The 17,646-nt window shown below is 42.2% G+C and overlaps 1 protein-coding gene across 2 annotated transcripts in view; it reads left to right on the forward strand.

Moving 5' to 3' along the window:
- Window positions 1-13,411: 13,411 nt before the first annotated feature.
- Window positions 13,412-17,646, forward strand: part of AR (androgen receptor) — a 229,692-nt gene continuing 225,457 nt past the window's right edge. Inside the window, exons 1-2 of one of the 2 annotated variants that reach the window (XM_053579728.1) lie at window positions 13,412-13,718; window positions 14,350-16,105. In XM_053579728.1, the coding sequence (XP_053435703.1) occupies window positions 14,529-16,105 (1,577 nt within the window). In that variant the 5' untranslated portion in view covers window positions 13,412-13,718; window positions 14,350-14,528. Of the gene's footprint in view, window positions 16,106-17,646 lie in introns of both variants that reach the window. The other variant, XM_053579729.1, reaches the window with a different exon arrangement.

Consider the following 17,646-nt stretch of genomic DNA (forward strand, 5'->3'; position numbering starts at 1 on the left):
TTTTTTTTTCTATATTTTGGAAGAGGTTTAGTAATATAGGCACTAGTTCTTCTTTACAGGTTTGGTAGAATTCTGATATGAAGCCATCTGGTCCTGGGCTTTTCTTTTTAGGGAGATTTTGTATAGTTGATGCTATTTCAGAACTTGATATAGGCCTGTTCAACATTTCCACTTCATTCTGGCTAAGTCTTGGTAGGTGGTGTGCTTCCAAGTATTGGTCAATTTTCTTCAGATTTTCATGTTTCTAAGAGTAAAGTTTCTTGTAATATTCATTAAGGATTTTTTTTTTAATTTCTGAGGGTTCTGTTGTTATTTCATCTTTACCATTTCTGATTGATGAAATTAGAGAATTTACTCTTTTTTTCCTGGTTAGGATAGCCAAAGGTATATCTATTTTATTGATCTTTTCAAGAAACCAACTTTTTGATTTATTGATCTGTTGTATAATTCTTTTGTTTTCAATTTCATTAATTCTGCTCTAATTTTGTTTATTTCTTTTCTTCTGCTAGGTTTGGGGTTGGAATGTTTTTCCTTCTCCAGTTGCTTGAGATGTTCCATTAAGTTATTAACTTCCTCTCTTTCTGTTTTCTTGAGGAAGGCTTGCAGTGCTATAAATTTCCCTCTTACGACTGCCTTTGCAGTATCCCAGAGGTTCTGATAGTCATGTCTTCATTGTCATTTTGTTCCAAAAATTTGGTAATTTCCTTCTTAATCTCGGCTATGACCCATCTATCCTTCAGCATAAGGTTATTTAGCTTCCATGTTTTTGTATGAGTATGCAGATTCCTGTTGTTATTGAGTACAACTTTTATTCCATGATGGTCGGAGAAGATGCAAGGAATAATTTCTATTTTTTTTTAATTTGCTGTGGTTAGACTTGTGACTTAGAATGTGATTGATTTTGGAGTATGTTCCATGGGCTGATGAGAATAATGTATATTCAGTTTTGTTGGGATGAAATGTTCTGTAGATATCTGTTAAATCCAGATGTTGAATAGTTAAGTTTAAATCTAAAATTTGTTTGCTTAGCTTCTTTTTGGAGGATCTCTCCAACCCTGCTAAAGGGGTTTTAAAATCTCTGACTACTATGGAACTGGAGGAAATCAAGTTGCTCATTTCTGTTAGAGTTTCTCTTATAAATGGAGGCGCATTCTGGTTGGGTGCATAAATATTAATAATTGAAATCTCATCATATTGAGTATTACCTTTAAGAAATATGAAGTGTTCATCCTTATCCTTCCTTATTTTGGTTGGTTTAAAGCCTATTGTATCTGCGAATATGATTGCAATCCTGCTTTCTTCTTATTTCCATTTGCCTGGAATATAGACGATCATCCCTTCGCCTTGAGTCTATATTTATCTTTTAAGGTAAGATGAGATTCTTGTATGCAGCAGATATCTGGCCTGAGTTTTTTATCCAGTCAGCCAATCTGTGCCTCTTTAGAGGACAATTTAAACCATTCACATTAATTGAGAATATTGGTAAGCCTTTTGAAAGTCCAGCGGACATTTTTAATCTTTTTGCGACTGTGGATGTTGGAATTTAATCAAAAGTTTCTGGGTGAGTTTACTTTTTGGTGGAGGATTACGATGGTCTTTATGGAGGATAGATCTGAGAATATCCTGGAGAGCTGGTTTAGTTATGGCACATCTATTCAACATGTGAATGTCATTAAAGTATTTAACCTCTCTATCATAAATGAAACTCAGTTTAGCTGGATACAGGATGCTGGGTTGAAAGTTATTTTGTATTAGGAGATTAAAAGTCGATGACCATCCTCTTCTAGCTTGAAAGGTTTCAGCAGAGAGATCTGCAGTTACTCTACTATTCTTTCCCTTGTAGGTTATGGTTTTCTTACGTCTGTCTGCTTTCAGAATTTTCTCCTTAATATTAACTTTAGTGAAATTGATTATGATGTGTCTGGGGGATGTCTTATTCAGGTTGAGTCATGCTGGAGTTCAGAAACTGTCTGCTATCTGAATTTCAGAATCTCTTGGCATGTCCGGAAAGTTCTGTTTCATAATCTCATGAAGAAGAGATTCTGTGCCTTGTGAAGCCACATCGTCGCTTTTGGGGATCCCTATAATGTGAATATTGGTGTTCTTCAAATTATCCCAGAGCTCTCTGAGAGAGTGATCTGTTTTTGCCCTCCATTTCTCTTCCTTTTTGAAACTTTGGGAGTGTTCAAAAGCTTTGTCTTCAATGTCAAAAATCCTTTCTTCTGCTTGCTCCATTCTGTTACTGAGGGATTCTACTGTATTTCTCAGATCTTTGAGGGCTGCAACTGCTTGTCTCAATGTGTCAAAATCTTTGCTCATTTGATTTTTGAATTCATTGAATTCTTGAGACATCTTTTGGATTATTGCTTAGAATTCTAGTTTGATATTATTTTCTATCCAGATTCTGAATTCAATATCTGACATCTCAGCCATTTTTTTTTCATGGGATATTGTACTATGTCTGCCTTGTTGTTCCTTGGGGGAGTTGATGTACTCTGATTATTCATATTGCTGGAGTTTTTTTGTTGATTCCGCCCCATTATTGTTTTACACCGTTGCCTCTGGCCATTCTCAGAGTTGAGGAGGTGTCTCTCCAAGATTTCACCCTGGCAGGATCACTGTATTATTGCTGGATCTTTGTAAGAGTGACCCTGTGTACCTCCTCTGGGGCTGTCCCAGCCAGGGAGTTCTGGTTGTGGGACCAGCTACGGAGTGTGGCACACTCAGATCCAGCAACAGGGCGAGGGGTTGTACACATGGTTCTGGGAGTGCCTGGTGCCCAGCGACTTTGGCACAGAGAGCCCAAGGCTCCAGCAGTCTCTGGCCAGGAGGAGGGCTCCATGCTGTGGCAGGGAGGGCTCTGGAGGGAGGACGCGTGTCATGTGGCTACCAGAGTCCCTAGCCAGACTGGCAGGCCGATGCGGAGGCAGGGAGGGTATAGGAGGGAGGACGCAGGTTGCATGGCTCCCAGAGTTCCTGGCCAGGGCCGGCAGAGGCCCAATGGGAGCGGGGCATGGGGTGCAGTGCTGTGCGATTTCCGGCTGCGTCCCTGGCTGAGGTGGGCATGTGGAGGCCCGGCAAGCTTGGAGTGCTGGGCCGTGCAGTTTCCAGTGAAGTCCCTGGCCGGGGCAGGTGTGCTGACGCCAGGCAGGCACGGGAACAGGGCTGCGTGATTGCTGGTGGAGTCCCTGGCCAGGGTGGGTGCAGGTTGCTGGGCTGTGCAGCTTCCAGTGAGTCCCTGGCTGAGGTGGGTGCAGGTCCCTAGGCCACGCTGTTGCCAGTGAGTCCCTGTTCAGGGTGGGCATGCGGAACCCTGGCAGGTGCGGGGCACAGGGCTGCGTGCTTGCTGGAGGAGTCCCTGGCCGGGGCGGGCGTGTGGAGGCCCAGCGGGCCTGGGGCATTGGGCCTCCATTGCCGTTGGAGTCCCTGGTTGGGGGTGGCTCATGGCGGCCCCCAGAGTCTCTTCCTTGGGGGGCTCTTGGTCTGCCAGACAGGGAGTGGGGGCACTGCTCAGGAACTTCCTCCCTCAGTCTCAGCAGGGGTTAGGCTTCTGGTTCATCCAGTAAGGGGGAAAGGGTGTATTGGAAGTTCAGAATGGCAGGGAAGGCTTTAGTTCAATTTTTCTGCCTAGCAAGAAAGTGTTCAGAGTCACAGCAGGGTCCCTCTGAGGAAGTAGTCCCCAGCACTCACCTGCGGGGTGAGATAAGAGGTCCACAGTTCACCACTTGTCTGTAGAAAACCCACAGGAGCAAATGAAGAGAAAGAAGAAAGGAGACAGGAAAAAAAAAAAAAAAAAACCCACAGCTTTCTTGGGGGAGGGGACAGACACTTTTCCTTCAGATGAATTTTGTACCTGAAGCTTGCTGTCTTAGGTTCACAGCTTGCCTTAGCAGAGGTGACCTTCAGTTATCATTTGTCTCTCAGTTGGGCTCCCAGTCTTCAGCTAAATTGGGCTGTTTCTGTACGTTATTGTTCCTTTTGGACAGGAGCCTCTTTCGGAAGCTGCGTTCAGTCGGCCATCTTGCTCCTCCCCTGTTGTTCCAGGAGAGCTGAGCTAAGTGTCTATCCCATCCACCATCATGCTCCGCCTCTCCAGATAAGTTACTTTTAATAGAACATCTGGGTTCATAGTACCAGCCCTGCCTGTTATCTGCTGGATGACTTTAGGTAAATTGTGTAATATTTCTGAGCTGCAGTTGCCCCCTTTATAAGAAGGGAAATCCTTACCCACCTGGCTTCTCATGAAAAAGTAACTATAAATGCCCTACAATGCCAGCATATCACAGAGGATTCCTTATGAATTAGTACTAGCAGTAAAATAGCAGAGATGTTAACAAATATTTCTCTTTCTCATACCACTTTTGTAATATAATTGCATTTGATGTTTTATACCTATATTTTGGTTAAATTGAACATCTAGAGTTCTTAGTCCCAGGGTCTAGCATAGTACCTGGCATATAGTTGGAATTATGCACATATTGTTGAACAAATTTTAAGGAAAACGAATGGCAATGTAAAAGAGGGGTTACTGGCTGCTGGAAGAAAAGTATCTATATGTCTATATCTATAAAATTAAAATATATATCTCATTGTGATAAATATTTTATAAGAAATAATAGCATATTATTATGTAAATTAATAATACTTAATAAATCTAGAAAAGCTTTTCAAAGAACTCAACATTTGAGCTGCGTTTTGAAATATAAGGTGAATTTGATCACAAAGGAAAGGAAGAAATAACCTTTAAGTAAAATAAAACAGCACAGCCCAAATATAATCAAGTCTAGGAGTGTACGGGGACCCCAAAAAGCCAGATGTAGCTGAAGAGGTGAAGAAAAAGGTAGGAGAAGTGACTGTAAAGAAAGATTGGGACCTAACTATAATGGACTTTAAAAGCTAAGTTATGGAACTTGGACTTGAATCTGGAGGTCAGTGGTTGCAAATTGGCAGCCCACAAACTGATTCTTGTCAACAGACATGTTTTGTTTGGCCTGCAGAAGATTGGTTTGCATGATGTGTTTAAAACATTTGAATTACTAGCCAACATTAAAAAAAAAGTCAGGAGATGTCACATTAAAACCTGGAATCCTGGTGATCTTAAAAATAATTGAGTATCTGGAACATTGAACCCATGCTCCTGCTTAGTTGGAGCTGAATAGTGGCTGCCCACTTTACATGGGGCATCTGCTCTCTACTTAGTCAAAGCCTCAACCACATCCCTTTTGGTCTCTCTAATACCAATGTCTCCAAGGGTTTTTCATACATTTTTATTACTTTGTTTGAGATTCCTGGTGCAGGTAATTAAAGACTACAGAGCAGAGAAGAGATATTAGCAGAGTTTTTTTTTTCTTTTTCAGAGTTTTTTTATAGGTCATTAAATGTGAAATGTTCAATTTTGATCAAAATTTGATTATATCTCAAGTAAGAAGCAGCACAATTAATCAAAGTATGTACCTAAGCTATCAACATAGTTTTAATATCTTAACAGTAGCAGCTTGTTTATGCTAGCATGAAGAAGCCTGGAAAGAGAGTTGCAATGAAATCATAAAATGCATTCTCCACAGCTTGTTAAGAATGTAATATTTTTCCTTGCAAGAGGTGGTCCAAAGCTTGAAAGAAGTCAGTTGGTGCAAGATCTGGTAAATAGAGTAGATGACATAGAGTTTTCACATCCAGCTTTTGTAATCTGAGCAGCACTATTAGTGGTACATGTGATCGAGCATTTCTTACAGAATTGGCCTGTCTCTATTTACCAATCTCTGCTGCTTAATCACAAGTATCCTCATCATTTCATCCAAGTGGTTGCAGTAGACATCTGCTGTAATTGAACTGGGACCAGGTTTCATGAATCTGTAGTGGGTAATACCAGTGCTGGACCACCTAACAGATAACCATTAGATTTTTTTTTTTTTGAAGAATATTCAGTTTGGACTATTTTTGGCACTTCATCTTTATCAAACCACTGTGCTGAAAGCTTACAACTGTCAAAAAGAATCCAGTTTCATCACATATAGCAATACCATGTATAAATGTTTCATCCTTCTTTATCGCATGACCATGAAGACAGACAAGTTTCAAGACAATTTCTCCTCTCATTTAATTAAAATGGAATTAATTCATGTGGAACCGATCTATCCAGGTTCTTTACCTTGCCAATTTGATTAAAATGGTCCAATAGTGTTAAAATAGTAACATCAAACCTGCTGCTAATTCACATGTAGGTTGGGATGGATTCACTTCCACTGCAGCTTTCAGCTCATTGTTAAACACCTTGATCTTAGGTTTCCCATGTGGTTCATTCTCAAGACTAAAATCACTGTAATGAAACTTTTCAAACCATCAATATACTGTGAGTTCATTAGCTACATTCTTCCCAGAAACTTTGTTGATATTTTGAGCTGTCTTCTCTGCATTGGTTCCATGAAGGAGTTCATATTTGAAAATAACATAAAGTTTTGACTTATCTGTGGTGCGCAAAAAATTTATCTAAAAAATTTGGAAGTTAATCACAAGGCAAAACATGCATAATAAAGAATGAGTATGTATCTTCAAAATAAAACAAAGAGCTGTTAAAGTGAATTGTCAGAGATGTCAAACTTAGAAATAAAGTGAATCAAACATTTCATACTTAATAACTCAATAGAAAGTATATTCTGATTCTCATTCTGTTGAATATAAACTGGAAGAAGGCAACCAGGGTAGAAATTAAAGGTAGATCTGTGGGAAAGGATAAGATAAGATAAAGGCTCCAAAATTGAGGGGAGCCTCACAGGAAGAACATATGAGATAAGAAAGTAATCTTTTATAACCTTTTGTGTGGAGGAAATGGCAGATGTCCAAATTACCAGAGGGAAGAATTCTTTAGGTTTATTCGTAAGCCTCACTTCTCATCTTCAGTCCAGCTCAAATGTAGTTATTTAAATGGTTCTTTGCTGTCTTTCCTGTACCATGATTGAGCTCCTCAAGGCAGGGTCTACAGTGTTCTATTTATCAGTGAATCTCAAGTGCCTAACACAGAGCCTGATACATAGAAGATGTTTAACAAATATTTGCTCAATGTATGAATGGGGGATTTTTTTTTATTTTGGGGGATTCATTGAGGGTACAAAGGATTAGGTTACGCTGATTACATTTATTAGGTAAAGTCTCTCTTGTAATTGTGTCCAACCCCCAAAAGGTGTGCATGACACCATGAACCCCCTTCCACCTCCCTTCTCCCCTCTTCCTGATACCTCATTCCTCTACCTCCAATCTTGTATTATATCATCTACTGCCTTCATATTAGAATTGAGTACATTGGATTCTTGATTCACCATTCTTGTGATGCTTTACTAAGAAGAATGTGTTCCAACTCAATCCAGGTTAATACAAAAAATCTAAAGTCTCCATCTTTTTTAATGGTTGAATAATATTCCATGGTATACATATACCACAAGAATGGAGGAATTTTATACTTTCCTTGCAAATTGATATAAAGGTTTATTGTATTTCTAACCATGCTGAAACCATAGGAAATTTTACAGATACCAAAACCAAATATCCACTTTGAAGATAGAATTTTGATTCTGTAGAAATAAAATCCAGTCATTTATTCAACAAATATGTATTGGGAAATGGCCATGTGCCATAACAGGCCGAGTCTTAAGGATTCAATGATGATCAAAAACCAATTAAGACTCCTGCCATCAGGAAAATTAAAATCCACTGAAAAAAATAAAACAGGTTGCGAGAAGTCCCCTGAAGGAGAAATATGGGGTACTGTTAAAACATAATAAAATGTGGGTAAGTGGGGGGACTTAAGCTAAACTATCAGGTTGAGAAAGTCTTCTTAGAAGTGTTGATGTGCATAGGGATTAACTACATGAATATGGTGAAGACTGAATCAGGTAAAGGGAGTAGCATACACAAAGGCCAGAAGGACTATAGGTCACTGGAAGAACTGAAAAAAAAAAAGGCCAGTGTGAGTGAAGCTCAGAAGGCTGAAGAAAAAGTGGTATAACATATGCTCAGAGAGGGGGATCTCTCAGGGTGTGGTTAAAAAAATCTAGACTTAGATTTGATCCTGCAATCCCATTACTGAGCATCTATCTTCCCAGAAGAAAATTAATCCTTTACAATAAGGACATTTGCACTAGACTGTTTATCACAGCTCAATTTACAATCACCAAAATATGGAAACAGCCTAAATGCCAACCAACCCAGGAACTGATTAACAAACTGTGGTATATGTATACCATGGAATACTATTCAGCCACTACAAATGATGGAGACGTTACATATTTTGTATTACCCTGGATGGAAGTGGAACACATTATTCTTAGTAAAGCATCACGAGAATGGAGAAGCAAGAATCTCATGTACTCAATTCTGATATGAGGACAATTAATGACCTAGTACACGGTGAGAATAGGGGTTTGGGGAAGGGGAGAGGAGAGAGAGGAAAGGAGGGAGGTGGGTATGGAGCATGATGTGTGATGCACTTTTTGAGGGTGAGACACAATTATTAACAGGACTTTATCTAACAAATGCAGTCAATGTAACCTGGCTCTTTATACACTCAATGAATCCCCAAAAATAAAAAAAAAGGGCTAAAGGATATTGCCCTTTTATTTTTAGTATATTTTTAGTATTAATTATATGGGTATAATAAGGTTGCTGACTTCTTTGGATCCAAATTCATTTTCAGTAAAATAAGACTGTTGAACAATATATACTTTCAGTTTTTGTTCAAGTCTGAATTCTAAAGCATTTTTATAATAGGAAGAAATCACAGAATGCATGCAGACTACAAATAAAAAGAGAAAAAAGTAAATTTTCTAGTCTTTGTGAGTAAAAGTTTTGTTTACAAGTAGACTCTCACTCAGAAGAAAGGAAAACATATCTTTAGATTGACTGTTAAACAACTGCAATGTTATTTATGGGTTCGCTGTATACGGGGAAAAAAAGAGATATTTCAATTTTTTTACCTCATTATTGTAATAGTAACTGATATTATCTTCCAAAAAAAACCTATATTTAAACTAAGAGCGGTGGGAATCCAATGACAGGGGCAATATGACCAGAATCAACTTTATAAAAGAACCCTTTACACAAATATGTTGACAAATACTAATTGTCAAAGATCCAAAGGTGACTAAATGGAGGACAGACAGTCTTTTCAACAAATGGTGCTGGACTTCTTCTTTTTTTTTTTTTTTTTTTGGTTTTTGGCCGGGGCTAGGTTTGAACCCACCACCTCCGGCATATGGGACCGGTGCCCTACTCCTTGAGCCACAGGCACCACCCAAGCTTTTTTTTTTTTTTTTTTTTGCAGTTTTTGGCCAGGGCTGGGTTTGAACCCGCCACCTCTGGCATATGGGGTCAGCGCCCTACCCCTTTGAGCCACAGGCGCCACCCCTGGACTTCTATAAACAAAAATTAACGCAAAATGGATCCTGGGCCTAAATGTAAAACTGAAAACTACACAACTTTTAGAAGAAAATACAGGTGGGAATCTTAGTGATATTGGGTTAAAAAATGATTTCTTAGATCTGATCCCAAATCAAGTGAACAAACTGATAAATTGGATTTCATCAGAATTAAAAATGTTTGTTCTTCAAAAGACGCTGGTCAGACAAAACAATCTAAAGACAGAGAAAATTGTTAAATCACATTTTTGATAAAGTACTCATGTCTAGAATATGGAAATAACCCTAAAACCTTCATAATAAATTACAAAGAGACCAATTATAAATAATATTGGAGCAGAATCTTTAAGTATACAAATGGAAAAAATGTTTTACATCATTATTCACTGGAGAAATGCAAATTAAATGGAAAAGACTTACATCTCTATTTATAATGCTAAATTTTTAAAGATTGACTGTAACAAGTGTTCCTGAGGATGTGGAAGAACTGGCATTCTTCAGTGCTGGTGGAAATATAAAATGGTACAACCACTTGAGAAGACACCCACTGATTCCACTGCTAAGTATTTATGCAAGAGAAATGAAAGCATATATCTTTACAAAACCATTTGTATGAATGTTCATAACAGCTTTATTTGTTATAGCCTCAAACTGGAATGAACCAAATGTCTATCAAAAAGTGAACAGATAAACAAACTGTGGTGCATAGCACGATAGAATACTACTTAGCAATAAAGGAGAATGAATTAGTTATATACATAACAGCTTAGATGGATATTAAGGGATGCTCAGTGAAAGATGCAAGACAAAAAAAATGAGTATGTACTATATGATTACATTAATTCTGGACAATGGAAACCAATCTATATTGACAGAAAGCAGGTCATTGGTTTCCTGAGGGAGAGTATGGGAGAGATGGAGAGAAGTATAAAGTAGCACAAAAGAAACTTTTAGGATGATAACTTCATGAGCGTATATTTACATATATATGTCAAAAATTTGTACAACTTTAAATATATACAATTTAATGTGTATGTCAATTCTACCTTAATAATGTTGCTTTTTTTTTTTTTTTAATCTTTCTAGCTGCACAATGAAGAAATGACTCCAGGAACAACAGGAGGAAGACCAAGAGGGAAAAGATGGTGCCTTGAACTAGTTTGGAAGCAGCAGAAATGAAAAGAAGTAGTCAGGCTTGCGAGACATTTAGGAAATAAAATAAAATAAAATAACTAGACAAATGTTCACCATTTTCCAAAGGTCAGTTCATTCTCGCTTTCCAGATCAAGGAACTAGGGAAGATTTCATTAATAAAGCCCCCTTGAAGTTGCAGAGGAGGCTAATAGCAGAAACACCACTAGTTCTATTGATCAAGAAAAATTGCAAAGGAGAAAAATTGCTAAGGATGAAGAAGAAGGATGCTGATACAAATACCAAATTTATATAATTTTTCAACAGTTGTTTCCTGATTTTCTTAGAAATAAATGGGAGAAAAATAAGATTTGAGAGGGGAATCAGAGTTTAAACTTTCAATGTAGTATATGCCCCTATGTTTACAGTCGTTAACATTTCCTGATAATAATTGTTGATAGCATTATCTTTAAAAATAAAAAAGGAATTGTTCAGATATGTAGAATGCTTTCCTGTTGACGAATTTGTTCTATATATATCATTATTTTTAATTGCTACATCAGCCTTCCGAGAGTATTATTGGTTACAGTTTTCTGGCGAGGAAACTGAAGACAATTCTGGTGTTGTGGAAGCAACATAAACTTTGGATTCCTCAGACTTGGATTTGAATGTCTGTCAAGCTGTCATGTCTTTAAACTTAAGGATAACTTCAGAGCATTATTTCTCACCTTAATTTATTTTAGGACTCTTTGCTTCTCTTCCTCACTTCTGCCTATTTTTCATTCATGGCTACATGCACCCTCTTCACTGTCAGACTACAGACAAATATTAATAGTTCTCCTGGCTTTGAGACCTATGTTCATTCCATTGTACTATCCTGCCATTGAACTCAATTTCCTCTGAGCAATACTGGTTAAAAGTTTTAGTAGGATTGGAAGTTATGATGACTACTCAAATAAGGTATCCAAAGTATCTATGTACTTCATTTACATATTTCTGTTTCCCATTACCTTAGGCTATTGAGAATTAGCCATGCTACAGTTTGACATCTTTAAGAATAAGGCTTCTTCTTTACTATAAAGAATGTTCTTTGTGATTCCTCACCAACAAAGGGGATATGGTTGAGTGACAACAAAGTAGGGTTGCAGCCATTAAAACCTCAGGGGATAATTTTTCACCTCCTCAGGTGAAAGAGTACTCCAAGCTTTGTGTTCTGGAAGGCTTATTTACAGTCATTTCCCAAGTTCCCCTCAGATTGATGAGTCTAGCTAAAATAGCAATGGGATGGAAGACTAGTTTAAGTTCTACTAATGTGGAACATAGGACAAATTATGTCCATGCTTCAGCTTGTTCAACTGTAAAATAGACCTGATCATGCCCACTCTTCACTGCCTTTAAATTTGAGTTACCTCCTTTGGTCAAGGTAAGTAAATGCTCATGACATTTAGCTGTGCACAAGATAAAATTGCAATCCCTGTTTTCTCTGTAGAAGACTATTAAAAAGTGGAAAAGGCCTGGTCTACAGTCTTTATACACCTTCTGGGACAGAGACCCTACTCAAATCTACAGGTCTAGGGAATTTAAAAGCTAGGGAGGCTCAGGGCCCTTGCTAACATAAAGGGAACCTTCTTCCTTACAGGTCTCCTCTTCCAGTTCTTCTACTGTTCCATTCATACCTGCCTCTCTGTCTTTACACAGCAGCTATGGGACTTATTCCACAAAAGAGCAGTTGTAGTAACCCACATCACACTCTACTCCTGGCTGTCCATCAAGAAGAGAAAAGAAGCCCTATATAGGTTCTATCCTTGGATAGTTCCAGTTGCAAAGTTAAAAATATGTAAAGGCAACTTGGAAAACCAAGGATCTGTATACAAAACAAATGTTGGCAAAACCCTGGACAAAATCTAAGTCTATGTGTGCATGGCAAGTATTTAGAGCAGGCATCCTCAAACTTTTTAAACAGGGGGCCAATTCACTGTCTCTCAGACTGTTGGAGGGCCGGACTATAGTTTAAAAAAAAAAAAAAACTATGAACAAATTCCTATGCACACTGCACATATCTTATTTTGAAGTAAAAAACAAGACAGGAACAAATACAATTCATACCGCTTCATGTGGCCTGCGGGCCGCAGTTTGAGGACGTCTAATTTAGAGTGTTTGTGTGTTTGCCTTTTTGTCTGGGTGATTTTACCTTTGCACAGTCTGTATAGGTGAGAAGTGTGTGGTTAGCAGCAATTCCAGACAGTAAGAAAGGGAGAAAAGAGGGTAGAAATGATCTCTGGTTCCTGGAACCCAGGGTTCCCAGAGCAAATGGCACTGTGCCAGGAGGCCAAATCTAACCCTATGGCGTAATCTAAGGTTTCAGCAAATTGCTGGCTTGGCCATGACTTGCTCTGCAGTTTGTAGGAGACTATCGGGTCTGCGCGTCCCCATCAGTCCTGAAAAGAACCCCTAGCAGCCTTTATGAACAAGTTCTATCACTCCCTTTCTCCCCTGCCACCCCCCCCCCCACCAACACACACCATCTGTTTTTCAGATTGGGTTTCGGAACCAAATTTGGTGAGTGCAGTCCTCCAGGGGAGATCCAGTAGCCCTGTCCCCAAAATAAGCTCTAGGTTAAAGCTTCAGCCCTGGTGCCTAAACGCTAGTTTAGGAAAGCATAGGACAGATATTCAGGGAGCAGGGGTCCCCCAGGGCTAGAGCAAATCTCTCTTGCCCTCACCCACGTTGCACCAGCACTTGTTTCTCCAAAGCCACCAGGCATTAGCTCGTGGCCAGGGGAGGGGAGAAAAGGAAAAGGGAGGGGAGAGAGACAGGAGGTGGGAAGGCACAAAGGCCCGCCCAGCGGGGGCGGGACCAGACTCGCAAACTGTTGCATTTGCTCTGCACGTTCCAGCGCCCCCTTAGAGATCCCAGGGAGCCAGCTTGCTGTGAGAGCAGGAGGGTCCGAGCAAGCCTGGAGGCTGAGGTAGCGACAGAGTGAAAACGACCAAGCTAGCTGCTCCAGTGCCTTACAGGAGGCTAAGGGACTCACCACGTCAGCCCCAGCCTGGCTCCGGCTACAACCGACGCCTTTTGCAGCACTGCAGCTTCGAAGCCGCCGCCCTGGAGCTGCCCTTCTCTCTTTGGTGAAGTTTTTAAAAGCTGCTAGAGACTCGGAGGAAGCGAGGAAAGTGCCCGGTAGGACTGACGGCTGCCTTTGTCCTCCCCCCCCCCCACTACCTCCTGATCTCCTCTCTCGCAGCTGCCTCTGCCTGCTACTCTCTGCCAGCACCCTCCACAACCGCCCCCCCTCCCCCGTCTGTCCAGCGCTGCCAGCCGGAGTTTGCAGAGAGGTAACTCCCTTTAGCTGCGACCGGGCGAGCTAGCTGCACTTTGCAAAGAAGGCTGCTGGGAGCGGGGCAACTGGGGAAAGACTTCCAAACGGCAGCCCAACCTGGCTGATTAGGCTGCTCACGGGAACAGTCCCCTGATCCCCCTACTCCCTCTTCACCTCCTCCTGTCCCCCAACCCCACCCCAGCTACCTCGAGTGCGGGAAACAGAGATCAAAAGATGAAAAGGCAGTTGGGGCTTTAGTAAAAACAAAACAAACCAAAACCAAACTAAAACAAAACAACAAAAAACACCAAATCAATAAGAAAATAACTCAGTTATTATTTGCACCTGCTTCAGTGGGGGTGACTAGGGGAGGCAGAAGATTTTGCTTTGTTTTTTCTTTCAAGATTTGAGCATCGTTTGAATCTACCCTTAAAGGGACCGACTGTGAGCCTAGCAGGACAGATCTTATCCACCGTGTGTCTTCCTCTGCAGGAGACTCTGAGTCTGTCAGAGTGTTTTTGGCGTGGTTGCTTCTGCAAGTTTCCTTCCCTGGAGCTTCGCTCAGCTAGCTGCACAGACTACGGCATCATCACTGCCTGTTGAACTCTTCTGAGCAAGAAAAGGGAGCGGTGGAGTAGGGAATTAGGTAGAAGATTCAGCCAGGTTCAAGGATGGAGGTACAGTTGGGGCTGGGGAGGGTCTACCCCCGGCCACCGTCCAAGACCTATCGAGGAGCTTTCCAGAACCTGTTCCAGAGTGTGCGCGAAGTGATCCAGAACCCGGGCCCCAGGCACCCTGAGGCGGTGAGCGCGGCACCTCCTGGCGCCGGTTTGCAGCAGCAGCAGCAGCAGCAGCAGCAGCAGCAGCAGCAGCAGCAGCCGCCGCCGCAGCCGCCGCCTCCCCAGGAGACCAGCCCCCGGCAGCAGGAGCAGCAGCAGGAGCAGCAGCACGGCGAGGATGGCTCTCCCCAAGCCCAGAGCAGAAATCGCACAGGCTATCTGGCCCTGGACGGGGAACGGCAGCCTTCACAACAGCAGTCAGCTCCTGATTGCCACCCTGACAGCGGCTGTGTCCCAGAGCCTGGAGCTGCCACGGCGGCTAGCAAGGGGCTGCCACAGCAACCGCCAGCACCTCCGGAGGACGATGACTCAGCTGCCCCATCCACGTCTTTGCTGGGCCCCACTTTCCCAGGCTTAAGCAGCTGCTCTGCGGACCTTAAAGACATCCTGAGCGAGGCCAGCACCATGCAACTCCTTCAGCAACAGCAGCAGGAGGCGGTATCCGAAGGCAGGAGCAGCGGAAGAGCGAGGGAGGCCGCTGGGGCTTCCATCTCCTCCAAAGACAGTTACCTAGTGGGTACTTCGACCATATCTGACAGCGCCAAGGAGTTGTGTAAGGCCGTGTCGGTGTCCATGGGCTTGGGCGTGGAGGCATTGGAGCATCTGAGTCCTGGGGAACAGCTTCGGGGAGATTGCATGTATGCCCCGCTCTTGGGAGGTCCACCCGCTGTGCGTCCCACTCCCTGTGCTCCACTGGCCGAATGCAAAGGTTCTTTGCTGGACGACACTGCAGACAAGGGCACAGAAGAGACTGCTGAATATACCCCTTTCAAGGGAAGTTACACCAAAGGAATAGAAGTAGAGAGCCTGGGCTGCTCTGGCAGCAGCGAAGCGGGGAGCTCCGGAGCACTTGAGCTGCCTTCCACTCTGTCTCTCTACAAGTCTGGAGCACTAGACGAGGCCGCAGCTTACCAGAATCGAGACTACTACAACTTTCCACTGACCCTGGCCGGGCCACCGCCCCCTCCACTTCCCCCCCATCCCCACGCTCGCATCAAGCTGGAGAACCCACTGGACTATGGCAGCTCCTGGGCGGCCGCGCAGTGCCGTTTTGGGGACCTGGCGAGCCTGCACAGCGGGGTCCCAGCGGGACAGGGCTCCGGATCGCCCTCGGCTTCAGCAGCTTCTTCTTGGCACACTCTGTTCACAGCGGAGGAAGGCCAGTTGTATGGGCCATGTGGTGGGGGCGGCGGCAGCGGGGGCAGTGCAGGCGAGACAGGGTCCATAGCTCCCTATGGCTACACTAGGCCGTCTCAGGGGCTGGCTGGCCAAGAAGGCGACTTCCCCGCACCCGATGTATGGTACCCCGGCAGCGTGATGAGAGGAGTGCCCTATCCCAGCCCCAGCTGTGTCAAAAGTGAGATGGGTCCCTGGATGGAGAGCTATTCTGGACCTTATGGGGACATGCGGTAAGTTTCTCCTCTCACAAATGTCGCTTTTTTTGGCCAAAGGCACAGAGTCGCTCTGCGTTCTGGGGTATCTAGGCTCTCCTCCCGGGAACTCAGATATCTTTGGGATAGCTCAGTAAGATTCAATAGGAGGGGCTACTTTAAATCTAAAGTTCTCCCAGGAACTCCTGCCTACCAAAGATTCAAGGTGAGCACCTCGAATCTCTGCTGTACGCCCTGGGTGCTGATCTGTGTGCCTCCAGATCCCTCAGGAATTTCCCTAACTGCTCCAAATCCTTGCTACCTCCTGGGACTCCAGGTCTCACAGGTTGCAAACTTAAATCCTGTTGTATGGGCCATCTTGGGAAATAAAACCCTTAATCCCTTTTCCTCCCTTCCCCAAAGTCTGAGAACCTGAATCAGAAATTTGCTCAACTTCTCCTCTTCCAGTCTGTTAGGATTTGCCTTCCAGTCCTTGTTAGGTCTCAGCAGATTAAAGGTAGAAAGAGTGGTACACGAATTTCTCAGCCCGCTTCCTCCAAAGAAATAGAGTGAAATTCCCCCCTTGCAGAAAGAAACTGGTCTCTGGGTGCTGGGGGCCCCTGTGAAAGGGTGAATTTTCTTCCCTGGAAGCAGCTGGGGACTTATTCCAGAGGTTAGTGGAGAGAACCTAACTAGGCTTTAGAGTAAGCAGAGGAGCAATTTTCTTGGGAAAGACTGGGCAAGATTTGCCCTCACATGTTTCTCAGCGTTGGCTACCTTAGAAGTAGTTGCTTGGGTCCAGATTCTCTTGTAAAGTGTTTATTTTTTCTGTGGATTATAACAGATACACAGCCTCCATTTCATGTTTACATAAGATCTGTAAAGAGAAGAATGGTCTTTTAGCCAACAATTTAATTATACTTGTGTCTGAATTACAAGAGAGTTGGAAAAAAAATTATAAAGCATTTTCTACTACTCCAGTATGCTCTGAAATATACCTTGGGAGAAAGGAATGGGGTTCTTCATTACATTTCTTCATTTGAAAGATATACTTGCGTTTTAAAACATGCTGTTGGCTCTAACAGATTGGTTAAGAATTGCTAGGGATCTATGAGCTACAATCTTACCCCAAAGTTTGGAATTATGAGGCAAAAACTGGCAAACAATTTCATCTTATTAAAAATTCTTCCTCAATGCGGTTGTTGAACTTCCTGGAAACCATGCTGAAGATTTTTTATTTTTATTTATTTATTTATTTATTTGGCCAGCAAATTAAGATATTGGTTTATCTAGTGAAGGAAAATGATTTGGTCTGGGGAATTAATTCCTCAGGTCAGTTGGTGGCTAATATCTCAGTGAATTTGCATCTTATTCTGTGTTTCTATAGCTATTTTCTTTTGTCTGTGACTTTCCCAAAATTTCTTTGTTTGTCTTAACATCTTTATTGACTTAAACCCAATGATTTGCTTTCTCTCACTGATACTTTCGTTCTTGGAAGGTTGATAGCATCATATCCATAAATAAGGAAAGAAAAAAAAATATCTTTTTCTGGGCTGTTGAAAGTTTCTTACAAGGTTTTA

This window comes from Nycticebus coucang, chromosome X, assembly GCF_027406575.1.
Source record: "Nycticebus coucang isolate mNycCou1 chromosome X, mNycCou1.pri, whole genome shotgun sequence".
In the NCBI taxonomy this organism is placed as follows: domain Eukaryota; kingdom Metazoa; phylum Chordata; class Mammalia; order Primates; family Lorisidae; genus Nycticebus; species Nycticebus coucang.